This window comes from Protopterus annectens, chromosome 1.part1 (assembly GCF_019279795.1).
Source record: "Protopterus annectens isolate FY-2018-M chromosome 1.part1, PAN1.0, whole genome shotgun sequence".
Taxonomy (NCBI): domain Eukaryota; kingdom Metazoa; phylum Chordata; order Ceratodontiformes; family Protopteridae; genus Protopterus; species Protopterus annectens.
The window spans coordinates 980,970,262-980,996,604 of NC_056726.1; the positions used below are offsets into that span (position 1 = coordinate 980,970,262).

Here is a 26,343-nt window from a genome sequence, read left to right on the forward strand (position 1 = left end):
AATTATACCAGTATAGTAAATGGGGGAATTATACCAGTATAATAAATGGGAGAATTATACCAGTATAGTAAATGGGGGAATTATACCAGTATAATTAATGGGAGAATTATACCAGTATTGTAAATGGGAGAACTATACCACTATATACTGGTTGGAAGGGTGGCTTAATGGCTAAGGTGTTTGCCTTACAAACACAAGGTGCAGGGTTTGAGTCTCACAAGGGATAATTGGCTAAGCTTGAAATGGCTCCCAAGGGCAGTTAGCTTAGTAATAAACTATGAACTATAGTAAATGGGAGAATTATACCAGTATAGTAAATGGGGGATTTGTACCAGTATAGTAAATGTGGGAATTATACCAGTATAGTAAATGGGGGAATTATACCAGTATAGTAAATGGGGGATTTGTACCAGTATAGTAAATGGGAGAATTATACCAGTATAGTAAATGGGAGAATTATACCAGTATAGTAAATGGGAAAATTATACCAGTATAGTAAATGGAGGAATTATACCAGTATAGTAAATGGGGGAATTGTACCAGTATGGTAAATGGGGGATTTGTACCAGTATGGTAAATGGGGGATTTGTACCAATATAGTAAATGGGAGAATTATACCAGTATAGTAAATGGGAGAATTATACCAGTATAGTAAATGGGAGAATTATACCAGTATTGTAAATGGGAGAACTATACCACTATAGTAAATGGGAGAATTATACCAGTATAATAAATGGGAGAATTATAGCAGTATAGTAAATGGGAGAATTATAGCCGTATAGTAAATGGGGGAATTATACCAGTATAGTAAATGGGAGAATTATACCAGTATAGTAAATGGGAGAATTATATCACCCAGAGACTCCCTACACTATGGAACAGAATCCCAGTCCATGTGAGGCAGAGCCCCTCACTGACTCTGTTCAAGAGAAATCTTGACGAGTGGATGGGAGATCATAGGTTTACCCCGGGAATCATCTCTTTGTCACTGCTGGACAGAGGCACAGCAAACTAATGGGTATAGTATTCTCATCCTAAGGGGTGGTGAAAGCCACACACACTCTGGCTAGGCTTATAAATGCCCTAGGGCAGATAGCCTAGTATGAACCTATGAACCTATATATGCCAGTATAGTAAATGGGAGAATTATACCAGTATACTAAATGGGGGAATTCTACCAGTATAGTAAATGGGAGAATTATACCAGTATAGTAAATGGGGGAATTATACCAGTATAGTAAATGGTAGAATTATACCAGTATTGTAATTGGGAGAATTATACCAGTATAATAAATGGGAGAATTATAGCAGTATAGTAAATGGGAGAATTATAGCCGTATAGTAAATGGGGGAATTATACCAGTATAGTTAAATGGTTGGGCGGGTGGCCTAATGGTTAAGGTGTTTGCCTTACAAACACAAGGTGCAGGGTTTGAGTCTCACACAGGATAATTGGCTAGGCTTAAAATGGCTCACAAGGGCAGTTAGCTTAGTACTAATCTATGAACCTATGAACCTATAGTAAATGGGAGAATTATACCAGTATAGTAAATGGGGTTATTGTACCAGTATAGTAAATGGGAGAATTATACCAGTATAGTAAATGGGGGATTTGTACCAGTATAGTAAATGGGAGAATTATGCCAGTATAGTAAATGGGAGAATTATATGAGTATAGTAAATGGGGGATTGTACCAGTATAGTTCATAGGTTCATAGGTTCATACTAGGCTATCTGCCCAAGGGCATTTACAAGCCTAGCCTATCGTTTTGTGGCTTACGCCACCCCTTTAGTATGGGGAACTATACCCATTATTTTGCTGTGCCTCTGTCGAGCAGTGACACTGAGGTAATCCCTGGGGTATATCTGCGATCTCCCATCCATTGGTCAAGATTTCTCTTGAACAAGGCCAGCGAGGTGCTCTCCCTCACATGTACCGGGATTTTGTTCCACAGCATAGGGAGTCTTTGGGTGATGAATCTATCCCACCAGCACGTCCTATTAATAGCCGTGTCGGGGTTAAAGTCTCCGCCCTTGTGGCTCTGGCGGATCTAGATTTTTGAGGTGAAGCATATTCATCAAATCTGGGTTTGACATGGCCTTGTATGTTAGGCAAAGGTCACCTCTGAGCAAGCGGTGGCGACTGAATAGAGCTGGAGTTCTTTCAGTCGGGCAGCATAGGATAGATTTTGAGACCCTTTATCCTTTTGGTGAGGAACTTTTGTGGCCTCTCCAGCTGCTGCAAGTGTCGGGTCAGATACATTCCAAATGGGGCATTGTACTCAATCATTGGTCTGATGAGTGATGAGTAAAGGGAGACTATAACCTCCCTTGATCTAGATGAGAATCCCTTCATGATAAGGTGGGCAATGTAGAAGGTCTTCCTAACTACCTTAGCTACATGGGTGTCGAATGACAGACTACTATCAACCTGGGTCCCCAGGTCCCTGATAACTTCTTCTGTGCTCAGTGGATTGCCACCTATATGGTAGCTAGGGGTAACCTTGTTTTTCCCGGGGTATGACTATGCATTACTAGGCATTTAACTTTAGGCCGTGGCTCTGGCACCAGTTATCCGTTTCTGTGAGACCCTTCTGAAGGATATCTGTGTCAGATGTGTTTTCTACTATGGCGCCCAGTTTGCAGTCATCTGCAAACTTTGTCAGCCATAACCCTCCTGTGTTTGCTTGTACTTGGAAAAGTAGATGCCAAACAAGAGTGGGCCCAGGACTGAGCCCTGTGGGACACCACTTGTGACGGGCTTTGAGTCTGACATGGCGCCAGCAACTCTGACCATGTGGGTTCTGTCACTCAGCCAGTTTGCAACCCATCTTGTGATGTATGGGTTAACATTTAAGCTGATGAGTTTTTCAATGATACCCGAGTGGGGTATTGTATCGAAGGCCTTAGCCAGATCGAGGTAGGCTGTATGGACTGCCTTTCCCTCATCAATGGCTTTGGTGACTGTTTTGAAAAAGTCAACCAAGTTTAAAAGGCATGATCTGCCTTTGACAAAGCCAAACTGGGTTGGATCCAAAGTCTGCAAATTCCCTATGTCTTTATTTATGAGGTCCATTATGATCCTCTCCATGGCTTTGCAGATAAGGCTTGTCAAGCTAATGGGCCAGTAATTTCCAGGGTCGGTGGAGGCACACTTTGTGAAGTGGGACCACAGTTGCAGTCGCCACTCCTGGTGCGTATCCAGAGGTAAGACTTTGATTAAACAGCTGTCCTAGCTGTGGGTTTAATTCCTCATTGAGTTAAGTGGAGCACACAGCCGGGACACCATCAGGTCCCATGGATGCTGTGTTTTTTGCTTTGGAGAGAGCAGTTCTCACTTGGGCGCTGGAGATGTTTGGGGGGCTGCAATCGTTTGGTATAGATATCTCTCCTTTTGGGAGAATTATACCAGTATAGTAAATGGTAGAATTATACCAGAATTGTAATTGGGAGAATTATACCAGTATAATAAATGGGAGAATTATAGCAGTATAGTAAATGGGAGAATTATAGCCGTATAGTAAATGGGGGAATTATACCAGTATAGTAAATGGGGTATTCGTACCAGTATAGTAAATGGGAGTATTATACCAGTATAGTAAATGGGAGAACTATACCAGTATATTAAATGGGGGATTGTACCAGTATAGTAAATGGGAGAATTATACCAGTATAGTAAATGGGAGAATTTTACCAGTATAGTAAATGGGAGTATTATACCAGTATAGTAAATGGGAGAATTGTACCAGTATAGTAAATGGGGGAATTGTACCAGTATAGTAAATGGGGGAATTATACCAGTATAGTAAATGGGGGAATGATACCAGTATAGTAAATGGGGGAATTATACCAGTATAGTAAATTGGGGATTTGTACCAGTATAGTAAATGGGAGAATTGTACCAGTATAGTAAATGGGAGAATTGTACCAGTATAGTAAATGGGGGAGTTGTACCAGTATAGTAAATGGGGAATTGTACCAGTATAGTAAATGGAGGAATTATACCAGTATAGTAAATGGGGGAAATGTACCAGTATGGTAAATGGGGGATTTGTACCAGTATGGTAAATGGGGGATTTGTACCAATATAGTAAATGGGAGAATTATACCAGTATAGTAAATGGGAGAATTATACCAGTATAGTAAATGGGAGAATTATACCAGTATAGTAAATGGGAGAATTGTGCCAGTATTGTAAATGGGAGAACTATACCACTATAGTAAATGGGAGAATTATACCAGTATAATAAATGGGAGAATTATAGCAGTATAGCAAATGGGAGAATTATAGCCGTATAGTAAATGGAGGAATTATACCAGTATAGTAAATGTGGGAATTATACCAGTATAATAAATGGGGGAATTATATCAGTATAGTAAAGGGGGATTTGTACCAGTATAGTAAATGGGAGAATTATACCAGTATAGTAAATGGGAGAATTATATCACCCAGAGACTCCCTACACTATGGAACAGAATCCCAGTCCATGTGAGGCAGGGCCCCTCACTGACTCTGTTCAAGAGAAATCTTGACGAGTGGATGGGAGATCATAGGTTTACCCCGGGAATCATCTCTGTGTCACTGCTGGACAGAGGCACAGCAAACTAATGGGTATAGTATTCTCATCCTAAGGGGTGGTGAAAGCCACACACACTCTGGCTAGGCTTATAAATGCCCTAGGGCAGATAGCCTAGTATGAACCTATGAACCTATGAACCTATATATGCCAGTATAGTAAATGGGAGAATTATACCAGTATACTAAATGGGGAATTATACCAGTATAGTAAATTGGGGAATTATACCAGTATAGTAAATGGGAGAATTATACCAGTTTAGTAAATGGGGTTATTGTACCAGTATAGTAAATAGGAGAATTATACCAGTATAGTAAATGGGGGATTCGTACCAGTATAGTAAATGGGAGAATTATGTCAGTATAGTAAATGGGAGAATTATACGAGTATAGTAAATGGGGGATTGTACCAGTATAGTAAATGGGAGAATTATACCAGTATAGTAAATGGGAGAATTATACCAGCATAGTAAATGGGGGAATTGTACCAGTATAGTAAATGGGGCAATGATACCAGTATAGTAAATGGGGGAATGATACCAGTATAGTAAATGGGGGAATGATACCAGTATAGTAAATGGGGGATTTGTACCAGTATAGTAAATGGGAGAATTGTACCAGTATAGTAAATGGGGGAATTGTACCAGTATAGTAAATGGGGGTTTGTACTAGTATAGTAAATGGGAGAATTATACCAGTATAGTAAATGGGGGAATTGTACCAGTATAGTAAATGGGGGAATTATACCAGTATAATAAAAGGGAGATTTTTACCAGTATAGTAAATGGGGGAATTATACCAGTGTAGTAAATGGGGGAATTATACCAGTATAGTAAATGGGGGATTTGTACCAGTATAGTAAATGGGAGAATTATACCAGTATAGTAAATGGGGGAATTGTACCATTATAGTAAATGGGAGAATTATACTAGTATAGTAAATGGGGGAATTATACCAGTATAGTAAATGGGAGAATTATACCAGTATAGTAAATGGGAGAATTGTACCAGTATAGTAAATGGGGGATTTTTACCATTGTAGTAAATGGGGGAATTATACCAGTATAGTAAATGGAGGAATTATACCAGTATAGTAAATGAGGGAATTGTACCAGTATAGTAAATGGGAGAATTCTACCAGTATAGTAAATGGAGGATTTGTACCAGTATAGTAAATGGGGGAATTATACCAGTATAGTAAATGGGGGAATTATGCCAGTATAGTAAATGGGGGAATTATACCAGTATAGTAAATGGGAGAATTATACCAGTATAGTAAATGGGGGATTTGTACCAGTATAGTAAATGGGAGAATTATACCAGTATAGTAAATGGGAGATTTGAACCAGTATAGTAAATGGGAGAATTATACCAGTATAGTAAATGGGAGAATTATACCAGTATAGTAAATGGGGGATTTGTACGAGTATAGTAAATGGGAGAATTATGCCAGTATAGTAAATGGGAGAATTATACCGGTATAGTAAATGGGGGATTTGTACCAGTATAGTAAATGGGAGAGTTATACCAGTATAGTAAATGGGGGAGTTATACCAGTATAGTTAATGGGAGAATTATACCAGTGTAGCAAATGGGGGAATTATACCAGTATAATAAATGGGAGAATTATACCAGTATAGTAAATGGGGGAATTATGCCAGTATAATAAATGGGAGAATTATACCAGTATTGTAAATGGGAGAACTATACCACTATAGTAAATGGGAGAATTATACCAGTATAGTAAATGGGGGATTTGTACCAGTATAGTAAATGGGGGAATTATACCAGTATAGTAAATGGGGGATTTGTACCAGTATAGTAAATGGGGATTTTATACCAGTATAGTAAATGGGAGAATTATACCAGTATAGTAAATGGGGGAATTATACCAGTATAGTAAATGGGGGAATTATGCCAGTGTAGTAAATGGGGGAATTATACTAGTATAGTAAATGGGAGAATTATACCAGTATAGTAAATGGGGGATTTGTACCAGTATAGTAAATGGGAGAATTATACCAGTATAGTAAATGGGGGATTTGTACCAGTATAGTAAATGGGAGAATTATAGCCGTATAGTAAATGGGGGAATTATACCAGTATAGTAAATGGGGGAATTATACCAGTATAATAAATGGGGGAATTATATCAGTATAGTAAAGGGGGATTTGTACCAGTATAGTAAATGGGAGAATTATACCAGTATAGTAAATGGGAGAATTATACCAGTATAGTAAATGGGGGATTTGTACCAGTAAAGTAAATGGGGGAATTATACCAGTATAGTAAATGGGGGATTTGTACCAGTATAGTAAATGGGAGAATTGTACCAGTATAGTAAATGGGGGAATTGTACCATTATAGTAAATGGGAGAATTATACCATTATAGTAAATGGGAGAATTATACCAGTATAGTAAATGGGAGAATTGTACCAGTATAGTAAATGGGGGATTTGTACCAGTATAGTAAATGGTGGAAATATACCAGTATAGTAAATGAGGGAATTGTACCAGTATAGTAAATGGGAGAATTGTACCAGTATAGTAAATGGGGGATTTGTACCAGTATAGTAAATGGGGGAATTATACCAGTATAGTAAATGGGGGAATTATACCAGTATAGTAAATGGGAGAGTTATACCAGTATACTAAATGGGGGAATTATGCCAGTATAGTAAATGGGGGAATTATACCAGTATAGTAAATGGGAGAATTATACCAGTAAAGTAAATGGGGGATTTGTACCAGTATAGTAAATGGGAGAATTATACCAGTATAGTAAATGGGAGAATTTACCAGTATTGTAAATGGGAGAACTGTACCACTATAGTAAATGGGAAAATTATACCAGTATAATAAATGGGAGAATTACAGCAGTATAGTAAATGGGAGAATTATAGCAGTATAGTAAATGGGGGAATTATACCAGTATAGTAAATGGGGGAATTATACCAGTATAGTAAATGGAGGAATTATATCAGTATAGTAAATGGGGGATTTGTACCAGTATAGTAAATGGAGAATTATACCAGTATAGTAAATGGGAGAATTATATCACCCAGAGACTCCCTACACTATGGAACAGAATCCCAGTCCATGTGAGGCAGAGCCCCTCACTGACTCTGTTCAAGAGAAATCTTGATGAGTGGATGGGAGATCATAGGTTTACCCCGGGAATCATCTCTGTGTCACTGCTGGACAGAGGCACAGCAAACTAATGGGTATAGTATTCTCATCCTAAGGGGTGGTGAAAGCCACACACACTCTGGCTAGGCTTATAAATGCCCTAGGACAGATAGCCTAGTATGAACCTATGAACCTATATATATACCAGTATAGTAAATGGGAGAATTATACCAGTATAGTAAATGGGAGAATTATACCAGTATAGTAAATGGGAGAATTATACCAGTATAGTAAATTGGGTTATTGTACCAGTATAGTAAATGGGAAAATTATACCAGTATAGTAAATGGGAGAATTATACCAGTATAGTAAATGGGGTATTTGTACCAGTATAGTAAATGGGAGTATTATACCAGTATAGTAAATGGGAGAATTATACCAGTATTTTAAATGGGGGATTGTACCAGTATAGTAAATGGGAGAATTATACCAGTATAGTAAATGGGAGAATTTTACCAGTATAGTAAATGGGAGTATTATACCAGTATAGTAAATGGGAGAATTGTACCAGTATAGTAAATGGGGGAATTGTACCAGTATAGTAAATGGGGGATTTATACCAGTATAGTAAATGGGGGAATGATACCAGAATAGTAAATGGGGGAATTATACCAGTATAGTAAATTGGGGATTTGTACCAGTATAGTAAATGGGAGAATTGTACCAGTATAGTAAATGGGAGAATTGTACCAGTATAGTAAATGGGGGAGTTGTACCAGTATAGTAAATGGGGAATTGTACCAGTATAGTAAATGGGAGAATTATACCAGTATAATAAATGGGAGAATTATGCAAGTATAGTAAATGGGAGAATTATACCAGTATAGTAAATGGGGGAACTGTACCAGTATAGTAAATGGGGGATTTGTACCAGTATAGTAAATGGGGGAATTATACCAGTATAGTAAATGGGAGAATTATACCAGTATAGCAAATGGGGGAATTATACCAGTATAGTAAATGGGAGAATTATACCAGTATAGTAAATGGGAGAATTATACCAGTATAGTAAATGGGAGAATTATACCAGTATAGTAAATAGGGGATTTGTACCAGTGTAGTAAATGGGAGAATTATACCAGTATAGTAAATGGGGGATTGTACCAGTATAGTAAATGGGGGATTTATACCAGTATAGTAAATGGGAGAATTATACCAGTATAGTAAATGGGAGAATTATGCCAGTATAGTAAATGGGGGAATTATACCAGTATAATAAATGAGAGATTTATACCAGTATAGTAAATGGGGGAATTATACCAGTATAGTAAATGGGGGATTTGTATCAGTATAGTAAATGGGAGAAATATACCAGTATAGTAAATGGGGGAATTGTACCATTATAGTAAATGGGAGAATTATAACATTATAGTGAATGGGAGAATTATACTAGTATAGTAAATGGGGGAATTATACCAGTACAGTAAATGGGAGAATTGTACCAGTATAGTAAATGGGGGATTTTTACCAGTATAGTAAATGGGGGAACTATACCAGTATAGTAAATGGGGGAATTATACCAGTATAGTAAATGAGGGAATTGTACCAGTATAGTAAATGGGAGAATTGTACCAATTTAGTAAATGGGGGATTTGTACCAGTATAGTAAATGGGGGAATTATACCAGTATAGTAAATGGGGGAATTATACCAGTATAGTAAATGGAAGAATTATACCAGTCTAGTAAATGGGGGAATTATACCAGTATAGTAAATGGGAGAATTATACCAGTATAGTAAATGGGGGAATTATACCAGTATAGTAAATGGGGGAATTATACCAGTATAGTAAATGGGGGAATTATGCCAGTATAGTAAATGGGGGAATTATACCAGTATAGTAAACCGGAGAATTATACCAGTATAGTAAATGGGGGTATTGTACCAGTATAGTAAATGGGATAATTATACCAGTATAGTAAATGGGGGATTTGTACCAGTATAGTAAATGGGAGAATTATACCAGTATAGTAAATGGGGGATTTGTACCAGTATAGTAAATAAGAGAATTATACCAGTATAGTAAATGGGGGATTTGTACCAGTATAGTAAATGGCAGACTTATACTGGTATAGTAAATGGAATAATTATACCAGTATAGTAAATGGGAGAATTATACCAGTATAGTAAATGGGGGATTTGTACCAGTATAGTAAATGGGAGAGTTATACCAGTATAGTAAATGGGGGAGTTATACCAGAATAGTTAATGGGAGAATTATACCAGTATAGTAAATGGGGGAATTATACCAGTATAGTAAATGGGAGAATTATACCAGTATAGTAAATGGGGGAATTATACCAGTATAATAAATGGGAGAATTATACCAGTATTGTAAATGGGAAAACTATACCACTATAGTAAATGGGAGAATTATACCAGTATAGTAAATGGGGGATTTGTACCAGTATAGTAAATGGGGGAATTATACCAGTATAGTAAATGGGAGAATTATACCAGTATAGTAAATGGGAGAATTATACCAGTATAGTAAATGGGGGAATTATACCAGTATAGTAAATGGGAGAATTATACCAGTATAGTAAATGGGGGAATTATACCAGTATAGTAAATGGGGGATTTGTACCAGTATAGTAAATGGGAGAATTATACCAGTATAGTAAATGGGGGATTTGTACCAGTATAGTAAATGGGAGAATTATACCAGTATATTAAATGGGGGAATTATACAAGTATAGTAAATGGGAGAATTATACCAGTATAGTAAATGGGGGATTTGTACCAGTATAGTAAATGGGAGAGTTATACTACTGTAGTAAATGGGAGAATTATACCAGTATAGTAAATGGGGAATTTGTACCAGTATAGTAAATAGGGGATTTGTACCATTATAGTAAATGGGAGAATTATACCAGTATAGTAAATGGGGGAGTTATACCAGTATAGTAAATGGGAGAATTATACCAGTATAGTAAATGGGGGAATTATACCAGTATAATAAATGGGAGAATTATACCAGTATAGTAAATGGGGGAATTATACCAGTATAATAAATGGGAGAATTATGCCAGTATAGTAAATGGGGGAATTATACCAGTGTAGTAAATGGGAGAATTATACCAGTATAGTAAATAGGGGATTTGTACCATTATAGTAAATGGGAGAATTATACCAGTATAGTAAATGGGGGATTTATACCAGTATAGTAAATGGGAGAATTATACCAGTATAGTAAATGGAGGATTTGTACCAGTATAGTAAATGGGAGAATTATACCGGTGTAGTAAATGGGGGAATTATACAAGTATAGTAAATGGGAGAATTATACCACTATAGTAAATGGGGGAATTGTACCAGTATAGTAAATGGGGGATTTGTACCAGTATAGTAAATGGGAGCATTATACTAGTTTAGTAAATGGGAGAATTATACCAGTATAGTAAATGGGGGAAATTATACCAGTATAGTAAATGGGAGAATTATACCAGTATAGTAAATGGGGGAAATTATACCAGTATAGTAAATGGGAGAATTATACCAGTATAGTAAATGGGGGAATTATACCAGTATAGTAAATGGGAGAATTATACCAGTATAGTAAATGTGGGAATTATATCAGTATAGTAAATGGGAGAATTATACCAGTATAGTAAATGGGGGAGTTATACCAGTATAGTAAATGGGAGAATTATACCAGTATAGTAAATGGGAGAATTATACCAGTATAGTAAATGGGGGAGTTATACCCGTATAGTAAATGGGGGAATTATACCAGTATAGTAAATGGGAGAATTATACCAGTATAGTAAATGGGGGATTTGTACCAGTATAGTAAATGGGGGAATTATACCAGTATAGTAAATGGGGGAATTATACCAGTATAGTAAATGGGAGAATTATACCAGTATAGTAAATGGGAGAATTGTACCAGTATAGTAAATGGGAGAATTGTACCAGTATAGTAAATGGGAGAATTATACCAGTGTAGTAAATAGGGGAATTATACCAGTATAGTAAATGGGGGAATTATACCAGTATAGTAAATGGGAGAATTATACCAGTATAGTAAATGGGGGAATTATGTCAGTATAGTAAATGGGAGAATTATACCAGTATAGTAAATGTGAGAATTATACCATTAAGTAAATGGGGAAATTATACCAGTATAGTAAATGGGAGAATTATACCAGTGTAGTAAATGGGAGAATTATACCAGTATAGTAAATGGGGGAATTATACCAGTATAGTAAATGGGGGAATTATACCAGTATAGTAAATGGGAGATTTATACCAGTATAGTAAATGGGAGAATTATACCAGTATAGTAAATGGGGGAATTATACCAGTATAGTAAATGGGAGAATTATACCAGTATAGTAAATGGGGGATTGTACCAGTATAGTAAATGGGGGAATTATACCAGTATAGTAAATGGGGGATTTGTACCAGTATAGTAAATGGGGGAATTATACCAGTATAGTAAATGGGAGAATTATACCAGTATAGTAAATGGGGGATTTTACCAGTACTACTTGATAATAGCGGCATGAAACAATGTGTGTGTTTTGAATTTACCATTTTAGTCTTTGGTGTGATGCAGTAAATCTTGTCAAAGCAGAATTGAGGTTAAAGTTACCAAACATTCATTTTTATGTTTGTGTTGCATTGCAGTAAGTACATGGGGATGTTTGCTATGTTGTAGAACTGGTGCATTATAGTTTTCTGCTCCATGGGTGTGGATAGGAAGTGTATGTAGTCATCCATCTTGCTGCACATTGCCTCTAGGAATTTGGCCAGGATACGACTGGGAGCTGTCTGTGGTACTCCCACAGCATCCCCCGTGTGTCTCTGGAATGTCTCAGATGTGAGCACACTCAGGCTGAGACGCACTTTAGTTTCAGTGGGGATGAGGTTTCCTCACAGGGTCACAGATGTGTGGTTGCACACATGTTACAGACAGGCCACACCAGTTGCCTGTGTAAATATACCTTGGAACTTCTTAAGCAAAAGATTGCATCCTTTCCTGCATGTGCAGAATCTAAAGATTTACAGGAATTAATGAAGTCTGATGATCAAGTAACTAAGCACTCTTTACACTGCAGTTTTGATGCCCTAGAATCTTCTTGCAGGACAGCAGTCACAGGATCTGTCATTAGAAGGCATGCATGGCTTAAGGAACAACCTCATCCAGACCACGTTAAATCAAAATTGTTAGATGCACCTTTACACAAAGATAATTTATTTGGTACTAAAGCAGAATAGATGCTAAAAAAGATGGAAGAAAAGGCCAAATCTATGCAGACTGTGGAAGATTTTTTTGCAAGCACAACACCCTAGGTTCAGCAGGCACTTCCCTTCCAAACACTGGTCCTTTCCTGCACCTAGTAAACAGGGCCAACCTAGGCCCTGGGGGAACAGACTGCAGTCCCATGGCCTACAGAGATCAAAGTAGTGGACTGCCTCCCCACCAAAACCAGGGAGGTCTAAGCCACCCCTTATGGCAAAAACTCCCAGTGACTTCCCCCTTCCTCCCCCTTATGGCAAAAACTCCCAGTGACTCCCCCCCCCCCTCTCTTCCCACTGCCCACCATCACCTACCACTAGGAGAGAGACTCTCTTTTCACTCAAACAACTGGGCCACCATTACCAAAGACCAATGGGTCCTGAACATTGTTTCTCAAGGGTACAAGTTCTCCATACACAAACTTCCAACTGCCAAAGGCATACCCAGACCTACCTCCAAATCAGTGGGCAGAGGCTGTAAAGCAAATCCACACCTTGGTTTCCTTGGGAGCAGTAGAAAGTGATCCTGCAGAGCAGGCAGGCCAAGGAGTCTACTCAAGGCTTTTCCTGGTACCCAGGAAAGAGGGGACCTGGTGCCCCATCCTGGACTTGTTCATTTTAAACATCTTCCTAGTGATCCCAAAATTCAAGATGCTCACCCTTCAGCAGCTGCTACCCATGCTGCCCAAGGATGCTTGGCTACTCACCCTGGATCTAAAAGAGGCCTACCTCAGCAGTGGAACCCTTCATCATCTTCCATGCAAACAGAGTCTCTGTCAGGAACAACCCATCTTTTATGCCCAAGGTGGTATCTAGTGTGGCCCTCAACCAAGCCATACATTTACCCACCTTCTTTTCAAGGGAGTCCTGCAGAAAATATATTTGGTTCAGGGCAGGATCTCATCACTTTCAGTTTTCTGCACTTCCCTTTGGCTTATCTACTGCTCCCAGAGTTTTCACAAAATGTTTGGCTCTGACCCTTGCTTATTGCAGACAAAGAAATATTCATATGTATCCCTACTTAGACAACTGCCTTATTAATGCAGACAGCCAGGAAAAACTGCTGCTCAAAGACCTGGCTTCATAGATTCATAGGTTGGTACTAGGCTATCAGCCCTAGGGCCTATACAAGCCTAGCCATAACAATTCCCTGGCTATTTCTTCCCACACTATTTACTTCCCTGGACCCCTGTCTAGCCTTCGTAAAAGACCTGCTAACCTCCTTAGGGTACGCAATCAATGAGAAAAAAAATCCAAACAGGTATACACCAAGAGGATAATTTTACTGGGAGCACGTCTGATGGCATTCCTCACACCAGAAAAACAAAGTTTCTTACCAGCTTACTTCACTCAACTGGCCACCAGAACCCAGCTCACTGCAAGGAAAGTGCTGCAAGCTCTGGGGTACATGGCATCTTGCATACTCCTTATTCCATATGCCAGGCTGCATATGAGGAAATTCAGTGGCACCTAAAGAGCCTTTGATGTCAACAGTCTCAAGACCTAGAGACCCCTTTACCTATTATTCCCTTCCTGAGAGCGGAATTTCTTTGGTGGGCAACTGCCTGCTCCCAGAACAAGGGCCTGCCCTTCTCTCCACCCCCTGCCACACAGACAGACACCACAGATGCCTCAGACTATGCCTGGGGGCACACCTGGATGGCAGGTGCATACAAGGCTGGTGGAACCCCCAGCAACTCCCCCTGCATATCAGTCTAAAAGAGATGATGGCAGTACAGCAGGCCTTGCTAGCCTTCAAACCCCCTCCTTTCACCAGGGGTTCTCCTTATAAAAGCAGACAACACCGCAGTAATGTGGTACATCAACAAGCAGGGAGGGACTCACTCCTACCCACTCTGCAGGCTTGCCATGACCCTTTGGTTTACAGCTTCTTCCATGTGTCTACACCTGATAGCACAATACCTACCAGGCTCTCTCAACACCCTGGCAAACCATTTAAGCAGACAAGAGTTGGACCCCCACGCATGGCAGCTCAACAGAAACACCTTCATACAAATAACTCAGAAATGGGGAACCCCAGAGGTGGACCTCTTTGCCTCTCACTTCAACCATCAGCTCAGCAAATTCTTCACCAAGGAGCATCACTGCATGGCATGGAGAATAGATGCCCTGACCTTCCCCTGGGCAAACTTCTTGGTTTATGCCCTTCCCCCCACCTCTCATTCCCAAGGTACTGATCAAAATAAGGGAGGAAAAACCAAGGGCCATTCTCATAACACCAGACTGGCCCAGGCAGCACTGGGTACCCCTTGCTTCGCAGCCTGTCCCCACTGCCTCCATGGCAGCTTCCTCAGATTCCAGACCTCTCCTTTTCTTCCATTAAAGTCCATGCCTCTGCCATTTCAGCTCACTTTCACACTGAGCATCCACTGTTTTTGCACCCTCTAGTCAAACAATTCCTCAGAGGGGCTTCTAACCTAAGGCCCCCCAGAAGGCTCCCAACTCCAGATTGGGACCTTAACTTCATCTTGGAAAAACTGACCCTGCCATCCTTTGAACCAGCTTCCTCTGCAGATCCAAAATTTCTCACTTGGAAGACAGCCTTCCTCCTGGCCATTATTTCAACCAGAAGAATGTCTGAGCTGCAAATATTGATGGCAGTGGGAACCCTTCATCATCATCATCCATGCAAACAGTGTCTCTCTCAGGACCAACCCATCTTTTATGCCCAAGGTGGTATCTAGTGTGGCCCTCAACCAAGCCATATATTTACCCACCTTCTTTTCTAACCCATGGAACAAGGGTGAAAGAATTTTGCACTCTCTGGATGTGCACAAACAGCTCAGATACTATCTAGACAGGACCAAACCCTTCAGAAAATCTGATCAACTACCTAATCAGCTTTGCATCATTGGCAGAGGGCAAAGCCATCTCCAAGCAAACCATTTCTAAGTGGATAGCACACTGCATCCATTACTGCTACAAGCTGCATGGGAAGCCTCCCCCCAAGGAGTTAGAACCCAGTCCACCAGGGCGGCCTCCACTTCTGCAGCATTCCTCAGAAGGGTTTCCAACAGGGACATTCTGGAGGCTGCCACCTGGACATCTGTTCATACATTTACCAAGCATTGCCGCCTGCCCCTCTTCTCAAAACCCAGGGTAGGGTTTGCCTCTGCAGTCCTGCAGGGCATGCTAGCCAGCCCCTAGCTTCCTTGTCTTTTCTCCACCCTTTTCCTCAGCTTTGGGAATCCTCCAACAAGTGATGACTGCAACAGTGAAACATGAAGAACATAGTACAGTTGTGTACACTTACTATAAATGTAGATGTTCGAGTGTCTTCACTGTTGCAGTCCTGGTTTCCCACCCTCCTTCCCCCTTTTTTCCTTTTGTTTTTCTCCTTTTGTTGGAAAAGACATAATTTGCTACTGCTGGGGTTCTGCCACCTGATCCTAGCCTCCTTCTTTTTGGGGCTCCTGACCAGTTAGGTCAAGAAAAACTGATGTAATGGCATTGGCTGCCCTACTTTATACCACTGATGACTTGATGTCAGTCAGCAAACGACAGCAGCTGATGCAAAAAACCTTCGACTCTGGTATTCATACCAGCCGAGGGCTACCCCAGCAAGGATAACTCATAAGAGATGACTGCAGCAGTGAAGATTCTCAGACATCTACATTTATGATAAGTGTACACAACTATAACTAGGAACCAGACAAAATGATATAAAACAATAAAATAGCACGATAAATGATGTCCAACCAACCAAAATTTATTGCAAACAGCAACACAAACAGCAAAACGTACGGTTCACCAATGACCTAGGTTTCGTCCCCAAGCATGGACTTCTTCAGATTGAATGAACCTTAATACATATATTTATATAACATTTAATTAAATAATTGGAACCAATTAAGTACTCCAATTACTAATTTAAATACTAAACTGCCATGATAACCTTAATATCATTCCATTAAAAAACATACTAACATATTTTCTATCATTTACCATCTAAAAATCAATGCCTTTAAACAAAAAATAATAAGTTAAAAGTTGAAAATTAAGAATGTGTTTTTAACTGCAAAAATGAGTAAATGTGTATGGTGTGGGAGTATATAAATATTTAAAATACTGTGTGTGATAATACATACATACTGCACATACTGTTGAACCATGATGTGAAATTAAAAATAGAAAATAATGACCAAAAATTAATATTAATAAAATTATGATAAACATTAACACAATGGTCTCAGAAAAACTTTGAAATAACTACCTACCAAGGATCCAAAATGGTGAAAATACAGGTCAAATAATTAACCTGTAATATGCAACATACATCTAAAGATATGAAGAATTCAAATATACATTCAAAAATATATACATACTAAAACATCACACTATTACTATGTGTATGTAGGGTTAACCCATAATATGCCTTAGCCTAAGACAAGGTTTAATCGAAATATATTTGTTAAGCCCTACATAATTATGGGCATCTAACCGTAGCTGCCATTTGAGTTCACTCATATCCAAATGATCTTGGGTAACCCTTCCCTGTTGATCTTTAATCAAGTGCTGAATAATACAAAATTTGAATCTGTGTTCAATTTTGTCCATCACATGTCTCGCAAGAGCATTAGTGGTTTTTCTATGCTGTATATCTAAGACATGTTCCTTAATTCTGTCTCTAAACCGTCTACATGTCTTACCCACATAAAATGCCTTGCAATCTTGGTACTTGGCAAGATAAACTGTTTTTGAATAGAGGTTATCCCGAACAGTTATGTTTAGATGTGCATAAGGAAATCCAACACAAGAGAGACACTGATGTGATACAATCTATATTAAAATCTGATATTGATCGATTTGGGTACAATAGTGTAAATGAGAGAAAGACATCTGTAGTTAATGAATCCATTTTGTACATACTTACCTACAATGGGGATGCTGAAATTGTAAAGAAGACAGTATTAAAGAATTGGGATATTTTTCAATATGGTAAAGAGTTCAATACATTTTTTACTCAGAGGCCTAAGTTTGTTTACAAAAAAGATTTGTCATTTAAGGACATTTTTGAAAAGAGCTCAGTGATTTATAAAAATCCTAGTAATAGAGGTAAGGGTAATTTTAAATGTGGAAGATGTTTGACATGTACCCACATTTTGACAACAGGGAATAGATTAGTGATTAATAACTGTGTTATCCCCATTTCTGGACATTACGGCTGCTATACTAGTAATGTGGTTTATCTTGCCAAGTGCCAAGATTGCAAGGCATTTTATGTGGGTAAGACATGTAGACGGTTTAGAGATAGAATTAAGGAACATGTCTTAGATATACAGCATAGGAAAACCACTAATGCTCTTGCGAGACATGTGATGGACAAAATTGAACACAGATTCAAATTTTGTATTATTCAGCACTTGACTAAAGATCAACAGGGAAGGGTTACCCAAGATCATTTGGATATGAGTGAACTCAAATGGCAGCTACGGTTAGATGCCCATAATTATCCAGGGCTTAACGAATATATTTCGATTAAACCTTGTCTTAGGCTAAGGCATATTATGGGTTAACCCTACATACACATAGTAATAGTGTGATGTTTTAGTATGTATATATTTTTGAATGTATATTTGAATTTTTCATATCTTTAGATGTATGTTGCATATTGCAGGTTAATTATTTGACCTGTATTTTCACCATTTTGGATCCTTGGTAGGTAGTTATTTCAAAGTTTTTCTGAGACCATTGTGTTAATGTTTATCATAATTTTATTAATATTCATTTTTGGTCATTATTTTCTATTTTTAATTTCACATCATGGTTCAACAGTATGTGCAGTATGTATGTATTATCACACAGTATTTTAAATATTTATATATTCCCACCATACACATTTATCATTTTGCAGTTAGAGTAAAACACATTTTAATTTTCAACTTTTAACTTATTATTTTTGTTTAAAGGCATTGATTTTTAGATGGTAAATGATAGAAAATATGTTAGTATGTTTTTTAATGGAATGATATTAAGGTTATCATGGCAGTTTAGTATTTAAATTAGTAATTGGAGTACTTAATTGGTTCCAATTATTTAATTAAATGTTATATAAATATATGTATTAAGGTTCATTCAATCTGAAGAAGTCCATGCTTGGGGACGAAACCTAGGTCATTGGTGAACCATACGTTTTGCTGTTTGTGTTGCTGTTTGCAATAAATTTTGGTTGGTTGGACATCGTTTTTCATGCTATTTTATTGTACACAACTGTACTTTTTTGCTGGAGTAATTTTTGTGGCTGTGCTCAGAAAATGATTGTTTCTGTATAGCAGGCCTAGTTTTTGATGGGTTTTCCCGATATTGCTTTGGATGTGGAGGTAGGAATTAAGATTATCATCCGGTATGAGTCCTAGTAGTTTGGTATGCTAGACAAATTCAATTTCAGTGCCATTTGACAAAAAGATTTTGAAAGATGGTTTGTTAGGGGTGTGAGTTTTTGGGGTAAAGAGGAGCAGTTTTTTTTTTTTTTTTTGGCAGTTGAGTAGGAGTTGTGCAATTGTAAACCAGGTTTCAATGGAGATAACTTGTTGAGTGATTTCTTGTTGGTGAGTTAAGGGTGTGAAGAGCAGATGATGGTAAAGTCATCTGCATGTTGAATGAAGGTGTTTTCTCAAGAAAATGAATGTCGCTTACCTTAAAAATATTGGCTGGTAGAGGGCCAAAGATGGAACCTTGTAGGACTCTTGTGCAAATGGGAAGGTATGTGGAGATGGATCCCTGTAGGACTCTTGTGCAAATGGGAAGGTATGTGGAGATGGATCCCTGTAGGACTCTTGTGCAAATGGGAAGGTATGTGGAGATGGATCCCTGTAGGACTCCTGTGGAAGTTGGAAGGTATGTGGAGGTGGATCCTTGTGGCACTTCTGTGGAAGTGAGAAGGTATGTGGAGATGGATCCTTGCCATTTTACAACTTGTTGCCTATTGACAAGGTAGCTACAGAACCACTGAATAGATGGAACTGCTAGACCCAGGGTGGAAAGTTAATTGAGGAGTTTACTGTATGAGACCATGTCAAAGGCCTTTGATATATCTAGAAATATTGCACATACAGTTTATTAAAGTTGTCAGCTTTATTGACAGTGTCTGTAAATAATAGTAATGCTGTACAGGTGCTGTGGTCTGGCCAAAATCCATGTTACATATTGGTGATTAGCTTATCTTGTAAGAGATAATGGTGAAATTGTTCGCATATACGTTTTTCAAGGATTTTAGAGAGGGTAAATAGGATGGCTAGGGGGAAATTGTAATGCCAGTGGAATTACCTCCTTTGTGTAAGGGGAAAGTATGTGCCATTTTCACATGTTAGGGACACATGAGTCTGTTATTGATCTATTTATAAGAATGCTGATTTAGTATGCTCTTACATCACAGCTAGATTTAGGTATTCCTGGGGAAGTTTGTTGGCTGAGGAGGAACAAGGTTTTAGTTTGCAGAAAACCTTTTTTATGAAAGTTGTAGAAAGTGGTTAAAAGGTAAAGTGGGTTTAGTTATCTGTATGTGTATTGGAGAGGCTACACATTGACAAGTTTTTGTGAAGGAAATGTGCTAGTGTCTAAGACCAGGGAACTTGTTTGTATGGGCAGACCTGAAAGTATGACCAAAGCAGTTACTGGATCATTAAAGGACAACCAAATTACTAAATCGCCTATCAAAAGTGCAGTGGACCAGACTTCTTCTGAGTAGGCAGATGGATTGTTCTGGAAGTTAATGGTTCATCATTCAAAGTGGAGTGTAATTTCAGACTCATCAGTCTCCTTTGTACTTTTGCTCTTCTGTTCTTACTTAAACTGTCTCCACTGACCCTTTGTTGTACCATCACTCTTCAGTTCCAACAACTATTAGACTCCCCCTAAGACCATACTGATATCCTGCCTCTTGCTTCTCCTTTCTGTGCCCCTATAATCCTACTACCTCCAGCATTTTACACTATCTTGCCTTTTTCTTTTCTTTTCCCCCCTTTATTTTACTCTTTCTACTATCTCCAATATAACCTTACTCAGTCCACTATATCACCACCTAACAGAATCTGTATCACTATCTACAGTCTACCTACTTCATTTTTGCCTTCCTAAACTTCAACTTTATTTTATCTGTTTACGATACTAACCTGCTTATTAGACTCATTACATAAACCATTTTCAAGCATTCAGCCTTTACCTACTTATTGTCAAGATTACCTACTAGTTAACATTTTTAACATCTGATTATTTTTTTATATGATACTGTAGCTTCTCTGCTAAGCACCTGTCTGAATTTAGTTTGTCATCTAATCAGTTTTGTATTAGGAAAATGTATATGCATTATTATTGCCTTATTATATTACTTTTATGTGTATAGTTAGTTTATTTAAGTGACTACAAACTCTGTAATGTCTTAGACCGATAGTGGAGCTTTTCTCCTCGGGCCTCTGCTGAAAATGGACATGTATCCAGCCAGACTAGCCCGGTTAACAAATGTAAAATAAAAAAAATAAATAAATAAATTCTTTTTGGAGCTCCTGACCAGTTAGGTCAAGAAAAACTGATGTAATGGCATTGGCTGCCCTACTTTATACCACTGATGACTTGATGTCAGTCAGCAAACGACAGCAGCTGATACAAAAAACCTTCGACTCTGGTATTCATACCGGCCGAGGGCTACCCCAGCAAGGATAACTCATAAGAGATGACTGCAGCAGTGAAGATTCTCAGACATCTACATTTATGATAAGTGTACACAACTATAACTAGGAACCAGACAAAATGATATAAAACAATAAAATAGCACGATAAATGATGTCCAACCAACCAAAATTTATTGCAAACACAAACAGCAAAACGTACGGTTCACCAATGACCTAGGTTTCGTCCCCAAGCATGGACTTCTTCAGATTGAATGAACCTTAATACATATATTTATATAACATTTAATTAAATAATTGGAACCAATTAAGTACTCCAATTACTAATTTAAATACTAAACTGCCATGATAACCTTAATATCATTCCATTAAAAAACATACTAACATATTTTCTATCATTTACCATCTAAAAATCAATGCCTTTAAACAAAAAATAATAAGTTAAAAGTTGAAAATTAAGAATGTGTTTTTAACTGCAAAAATGAGTAAATGTGTATGGTGTGGGAGTATATAAATATTTAAAATACTGTGTGTGATAATACATACATACTCGTACATACTGTTGAACCATGATGTGAAATTAAAAATAGAAAATAATGACCAAAAATGAATATTAATAAAATTATGATAAACATTAACACAATGGTCTCAGAAAAACTTTGAAATAACTACCTACCAAGGATCCAAAATGGTGAAAATACAGGTCAAATAATTAACCTGTAATATGCAACATACATCTAAAGATATGAAGAATTCAAATATACATTCAAAAATATATACATACTAAAACATCACACTATTACTATGTGTATGTAGGGTTAACCCATAATATGCCTTAGCCTAAGACAAGGTTTAATCGAAATATATTTGTTAAGCCCTACATAATTATGGGCATCTAACCGTAGCTGCCATTTGAGTTCACTCATATCCAAATGATCTTGGGTAACCCTTCCCTGTTGATCTTTAATCAAGTGCTGAATAATACAAAATTTGAATCTGTGTTCAATTTTGTCCATCACATGTCTCGCAAGAGCATTAGTGTTTTTTCTATGCTGTATATCTAAGACATGTTCCTTAATTCTGTCTCTAAACCGTCTACATGTCTTACCCACATAAAATGCCTTGCAATCTTGATTCAATCTTGAATCAAAATGAAAGTTGTAGAAAGTGGTTAAAAGGTAAAGTGGGTTTAGTTATCTGTATGTGTATTGGAGAGGCTGCACATTTTTTGTGAAGGAAATGTGCTAGTGTCTAAGACCAGGGAACTTGTTTGTATGGGCAGACCTGAAAGTATGACCAAAGCAGTTACTGGATCATTAAAGGACAACCAAATTACTAAATCATCATCAAAAGTGCAGTGGACCAGACTTCTTCTGAGTAGGCAGATGGATTGTTCTGGAAGTTAATGGTTCATCATTCAAAGTGGAGTGTAATTTCAGACTCATCAGCTTGACTCAGTACAGTAAATTTGTCATATTGGTAAGATTTTGTGGAACTTAAAATCCCAATTTATATAATTTATTTTGTCCTGTATATTCCTTGTATATGACATGATTACATCCTATGTCCTTTATATGTGACATGTTTGTATCCTGTGTCCTTTACATGTGACATGTTTGTATCCTATGTACTTTAGTCTTTGTGATTCTGCTGTATTATGATTAAAAACCTGCCTTATTGACATGGAGTCTTTTTAAAAACATCTTTAAATCTGTTAATGACAATTCCAGTATCTTAAATGAATATTCTCCAGACTTTTTTTATTTTTACATTATCTGTCTTGCTTTATACATGAAATTAAAGTAATTTCCTGGATTGTATGTATTTTAACCCCACAGCTTATGCTTTTGTGTTATGCAGGATACGAAGTACCATGGGAAGAACTAGGGATGCTGCTTGACCCTGATGAACTTACATTTAGCATTATGGAAGAAAATGCAACATCAGTTCAACTAGATCCTTGTGACGTCCCCCAAACAAGTAAGTAAATAACAAACTAATGAACTGAATTGGCTTTATTACTCATTGCTGAGACTGGTTTAAACAATCACTGAAAGATGCAGAAGGATGAAGCTCTGACTGCAAGCCATATGACCCGTGTTTGATTAGCTGCTTAACCATTGGAGGATGTAAGAATGTGGGCGGGACATGAAGGAAATGATGAGGCAATGACAACTCTCCTTTTCCAAGAGGATGATGAAAAAACACTTTGGGGGACATCTACCTAGGACATAAGCTCTTGTGGTGGTACTGGACCTAGGAGGAAAGGCAGCTGCCACATTGTAATGTGGGTGAATAAATGAAATGAGTAAAAACAAGCCAGCTGTCTGAACACCAGTCATTTCTAAAACTGGAATTCACCAGTGCACCTTCTTTTTTCCTCTGAACCTTTTGCATTTATGCTGTAATGTATAGGAGCAAGGCTGTTGCAGACCAGTTTTTTCCCCCAGTTAGTTTGCACCAGGACTTTACAACTTCTACATTTGGAAATACAGTTATAGTTGTACCCCACCTAACAACATCATGTGTGTAAGAATGCCACCTTCTGCACCAGGATGAAAAGGTTGGCACCTTGTCCTGGGCTATTAACACAGTTCATTCCCTCAGCCTGCAAAAGTGCTGCACGTAATGTGGTCAAAGTCTTTCACATAATCAGAATTATTTTCTTACAATATAGTTACATTTCTTTAAACCAGAATCTGATACAAGATATCCCTTCACATATGTAAAGAAAGATTGTTTACGGGAAATTGGTCATTTTAGTAGGCACTTCTATCACAGCTCATACAGCAGTTGCACCTTGTTTCTTTCCAAATTATATTTATGCCCATTTATATCCATCTGTATCTAATATATATTTCCTCCTCAGACAGTTTTCACCTGAACCATACCCTTTGTCTCGAGAAGTTTAAGCAGGAAGTTTGTACACAATCACAATGATTATGCTATTTTTATCCAGACACAACTCTGAGCTTATACTGAACAATGTCAGTTTGTTACTGACATTAAACAATTATTATTCTGTCTGTAACTGCAGTATATAGACCATTGCTGTCAGCAGCATGTGTGTTTGTGTAGATGTGACCTTCAAATTGATGTGAAACCATTCTATTAACATTGTTAATATTTTTATAAATATGGATATTTATTTGTATCTGTGTAAGTTATCAAACAGCTGTAATTACTTCGGTATGTGCACAGTTTGGATACCAAGTAGAAGTGTAGAATTTTCTGATATTAGACCAGCTTTCACTTGATACCATGAAGTACCTTATAAAACTTCCTATGGTTTAAGTTATTAATGTAAATACTAACAGGAAACCACACAGTCATAATTATGCATAAAAATACTCGGGGAATACATCAGTTGCTGTGCATTGCATCTTTGCTCTACTACATATTTGGGTATGTGCTGATTGGCCCTTTGACTTGCAGTTCATTAATAGCCTAGTGAGAGCAATAATATATAATTATAGGATAATCCTAAATGGCTTCGGTCATCTAAGGCAGACTGTGCTTCACTCAAATAATTGAGCTGTCACTTTTCATAAAACGCTCCCGTTCAGACATTGCCACAATACTGTAGGGATGCTATAATAATCTGTCATCTGTTGACCATGCATACATCACCTCATGCCACAAAGCGTGGCACCAACTCCTCAAGAGCATTAAAAATGGCAAACAAATTCAGATAAAAAATAGTGGCTTCCCACAAATTTAGCCACAATTGTGATGTGTATTTTAACATATGCTCTACCTGTAAGCTTATAGGTTCATAGGTTCATACTAGGCTATCTGCCCTAAGGCATTTATAAGCCTAGCCAAAAGTTTTTGTGGCTTAAGCCATCCCTTATGTTAAAAAATACTGTGCCCGTTAGTTTGTTGTGCCTCTGTCCAGCAGTGACACAGAGATGATTCCCGGGGTAAACCTACGATCTCCCATCCACCGGTCAAGATTTCTCTTGAACAGAGCCAGTGAGGTGCTCTGCCTCACATGGACCGGGATTTTATTCCACAGCATAGGGAGCCTCTGGGTGATAAATCTATCCCTCCAGCACGTCCTATTTATATCCGTGCTAAGGTTTAAGTCACTTGCTCTAGTGGTTCTTGTGGATTTGGATTTCTTGAGGTGGAGCATGTCCATTAATTCTGGGTTGGACATGGCCTTATATGTCAGGCACAGGTCACCTCTGAGCAGACGGTATGCGACTGAATAGAGCTGGAGTTTCTTCAGTCTGGCAGCATATGACATATTTTGGAGTCCCTTTATCCTTTTGGTGAGGAACTTTTGGGGTCTCTCCAATTGCTGCAGGTGTCAGGTGAGATACATCCCGAATGGGGCATTGTACTCGATCATTGGTCTGATAAGTGAAGAGTACAGGGGAACAATGACCTCACTTGATCTGGATGTGAATCCCTTCATGATCAGGTGGGCAATGTAGAAGGTCTTTCTAACCACTTTAGCAATGTGAGTGTCAAAAGAAAGGCCACTGTCAACCTGGGTCCCCAGGTCCCTGATAACCTCTTCTGTGCTTAGTGGATTGCCACCTATATGGTAGCCTGGGGTTACCTTGTTTTTCCCGAAGGGTATGACTATGCATTTTTTGGCGTTTAACTTCAGGCCATGGCTCTGGCACCAGCTATCCGTTTCCGTGAGACCCCTCTGAAGGATATCTGTGTCTGATGTACT

At 38.1% G+C, this 26,343-nt stretch overlaps 1 protein-coding gene across 1 annotated transcript in view; it reads left to right on the forward strand.

The window, feature by feature from the left end:
* The window catches only part of LOC122808368 (zinc finger protein 253-like), a 395,026-nt gene that overhangs the window by 335,931 nt on the left and 32,752 nt on the right, over positions 1-26,343 (forward strand). Inside the window, exon 3 of the mRNA XM_044079338.1 lies at positions 23,514-23,633. Coding sequence (XP_043935273.1) covers positions 23,514-23,633 — 120 coding nt within the window. The remainder of the gene's footprint in view (positions 1-23,513; positions 23,634-26,343) is intronic.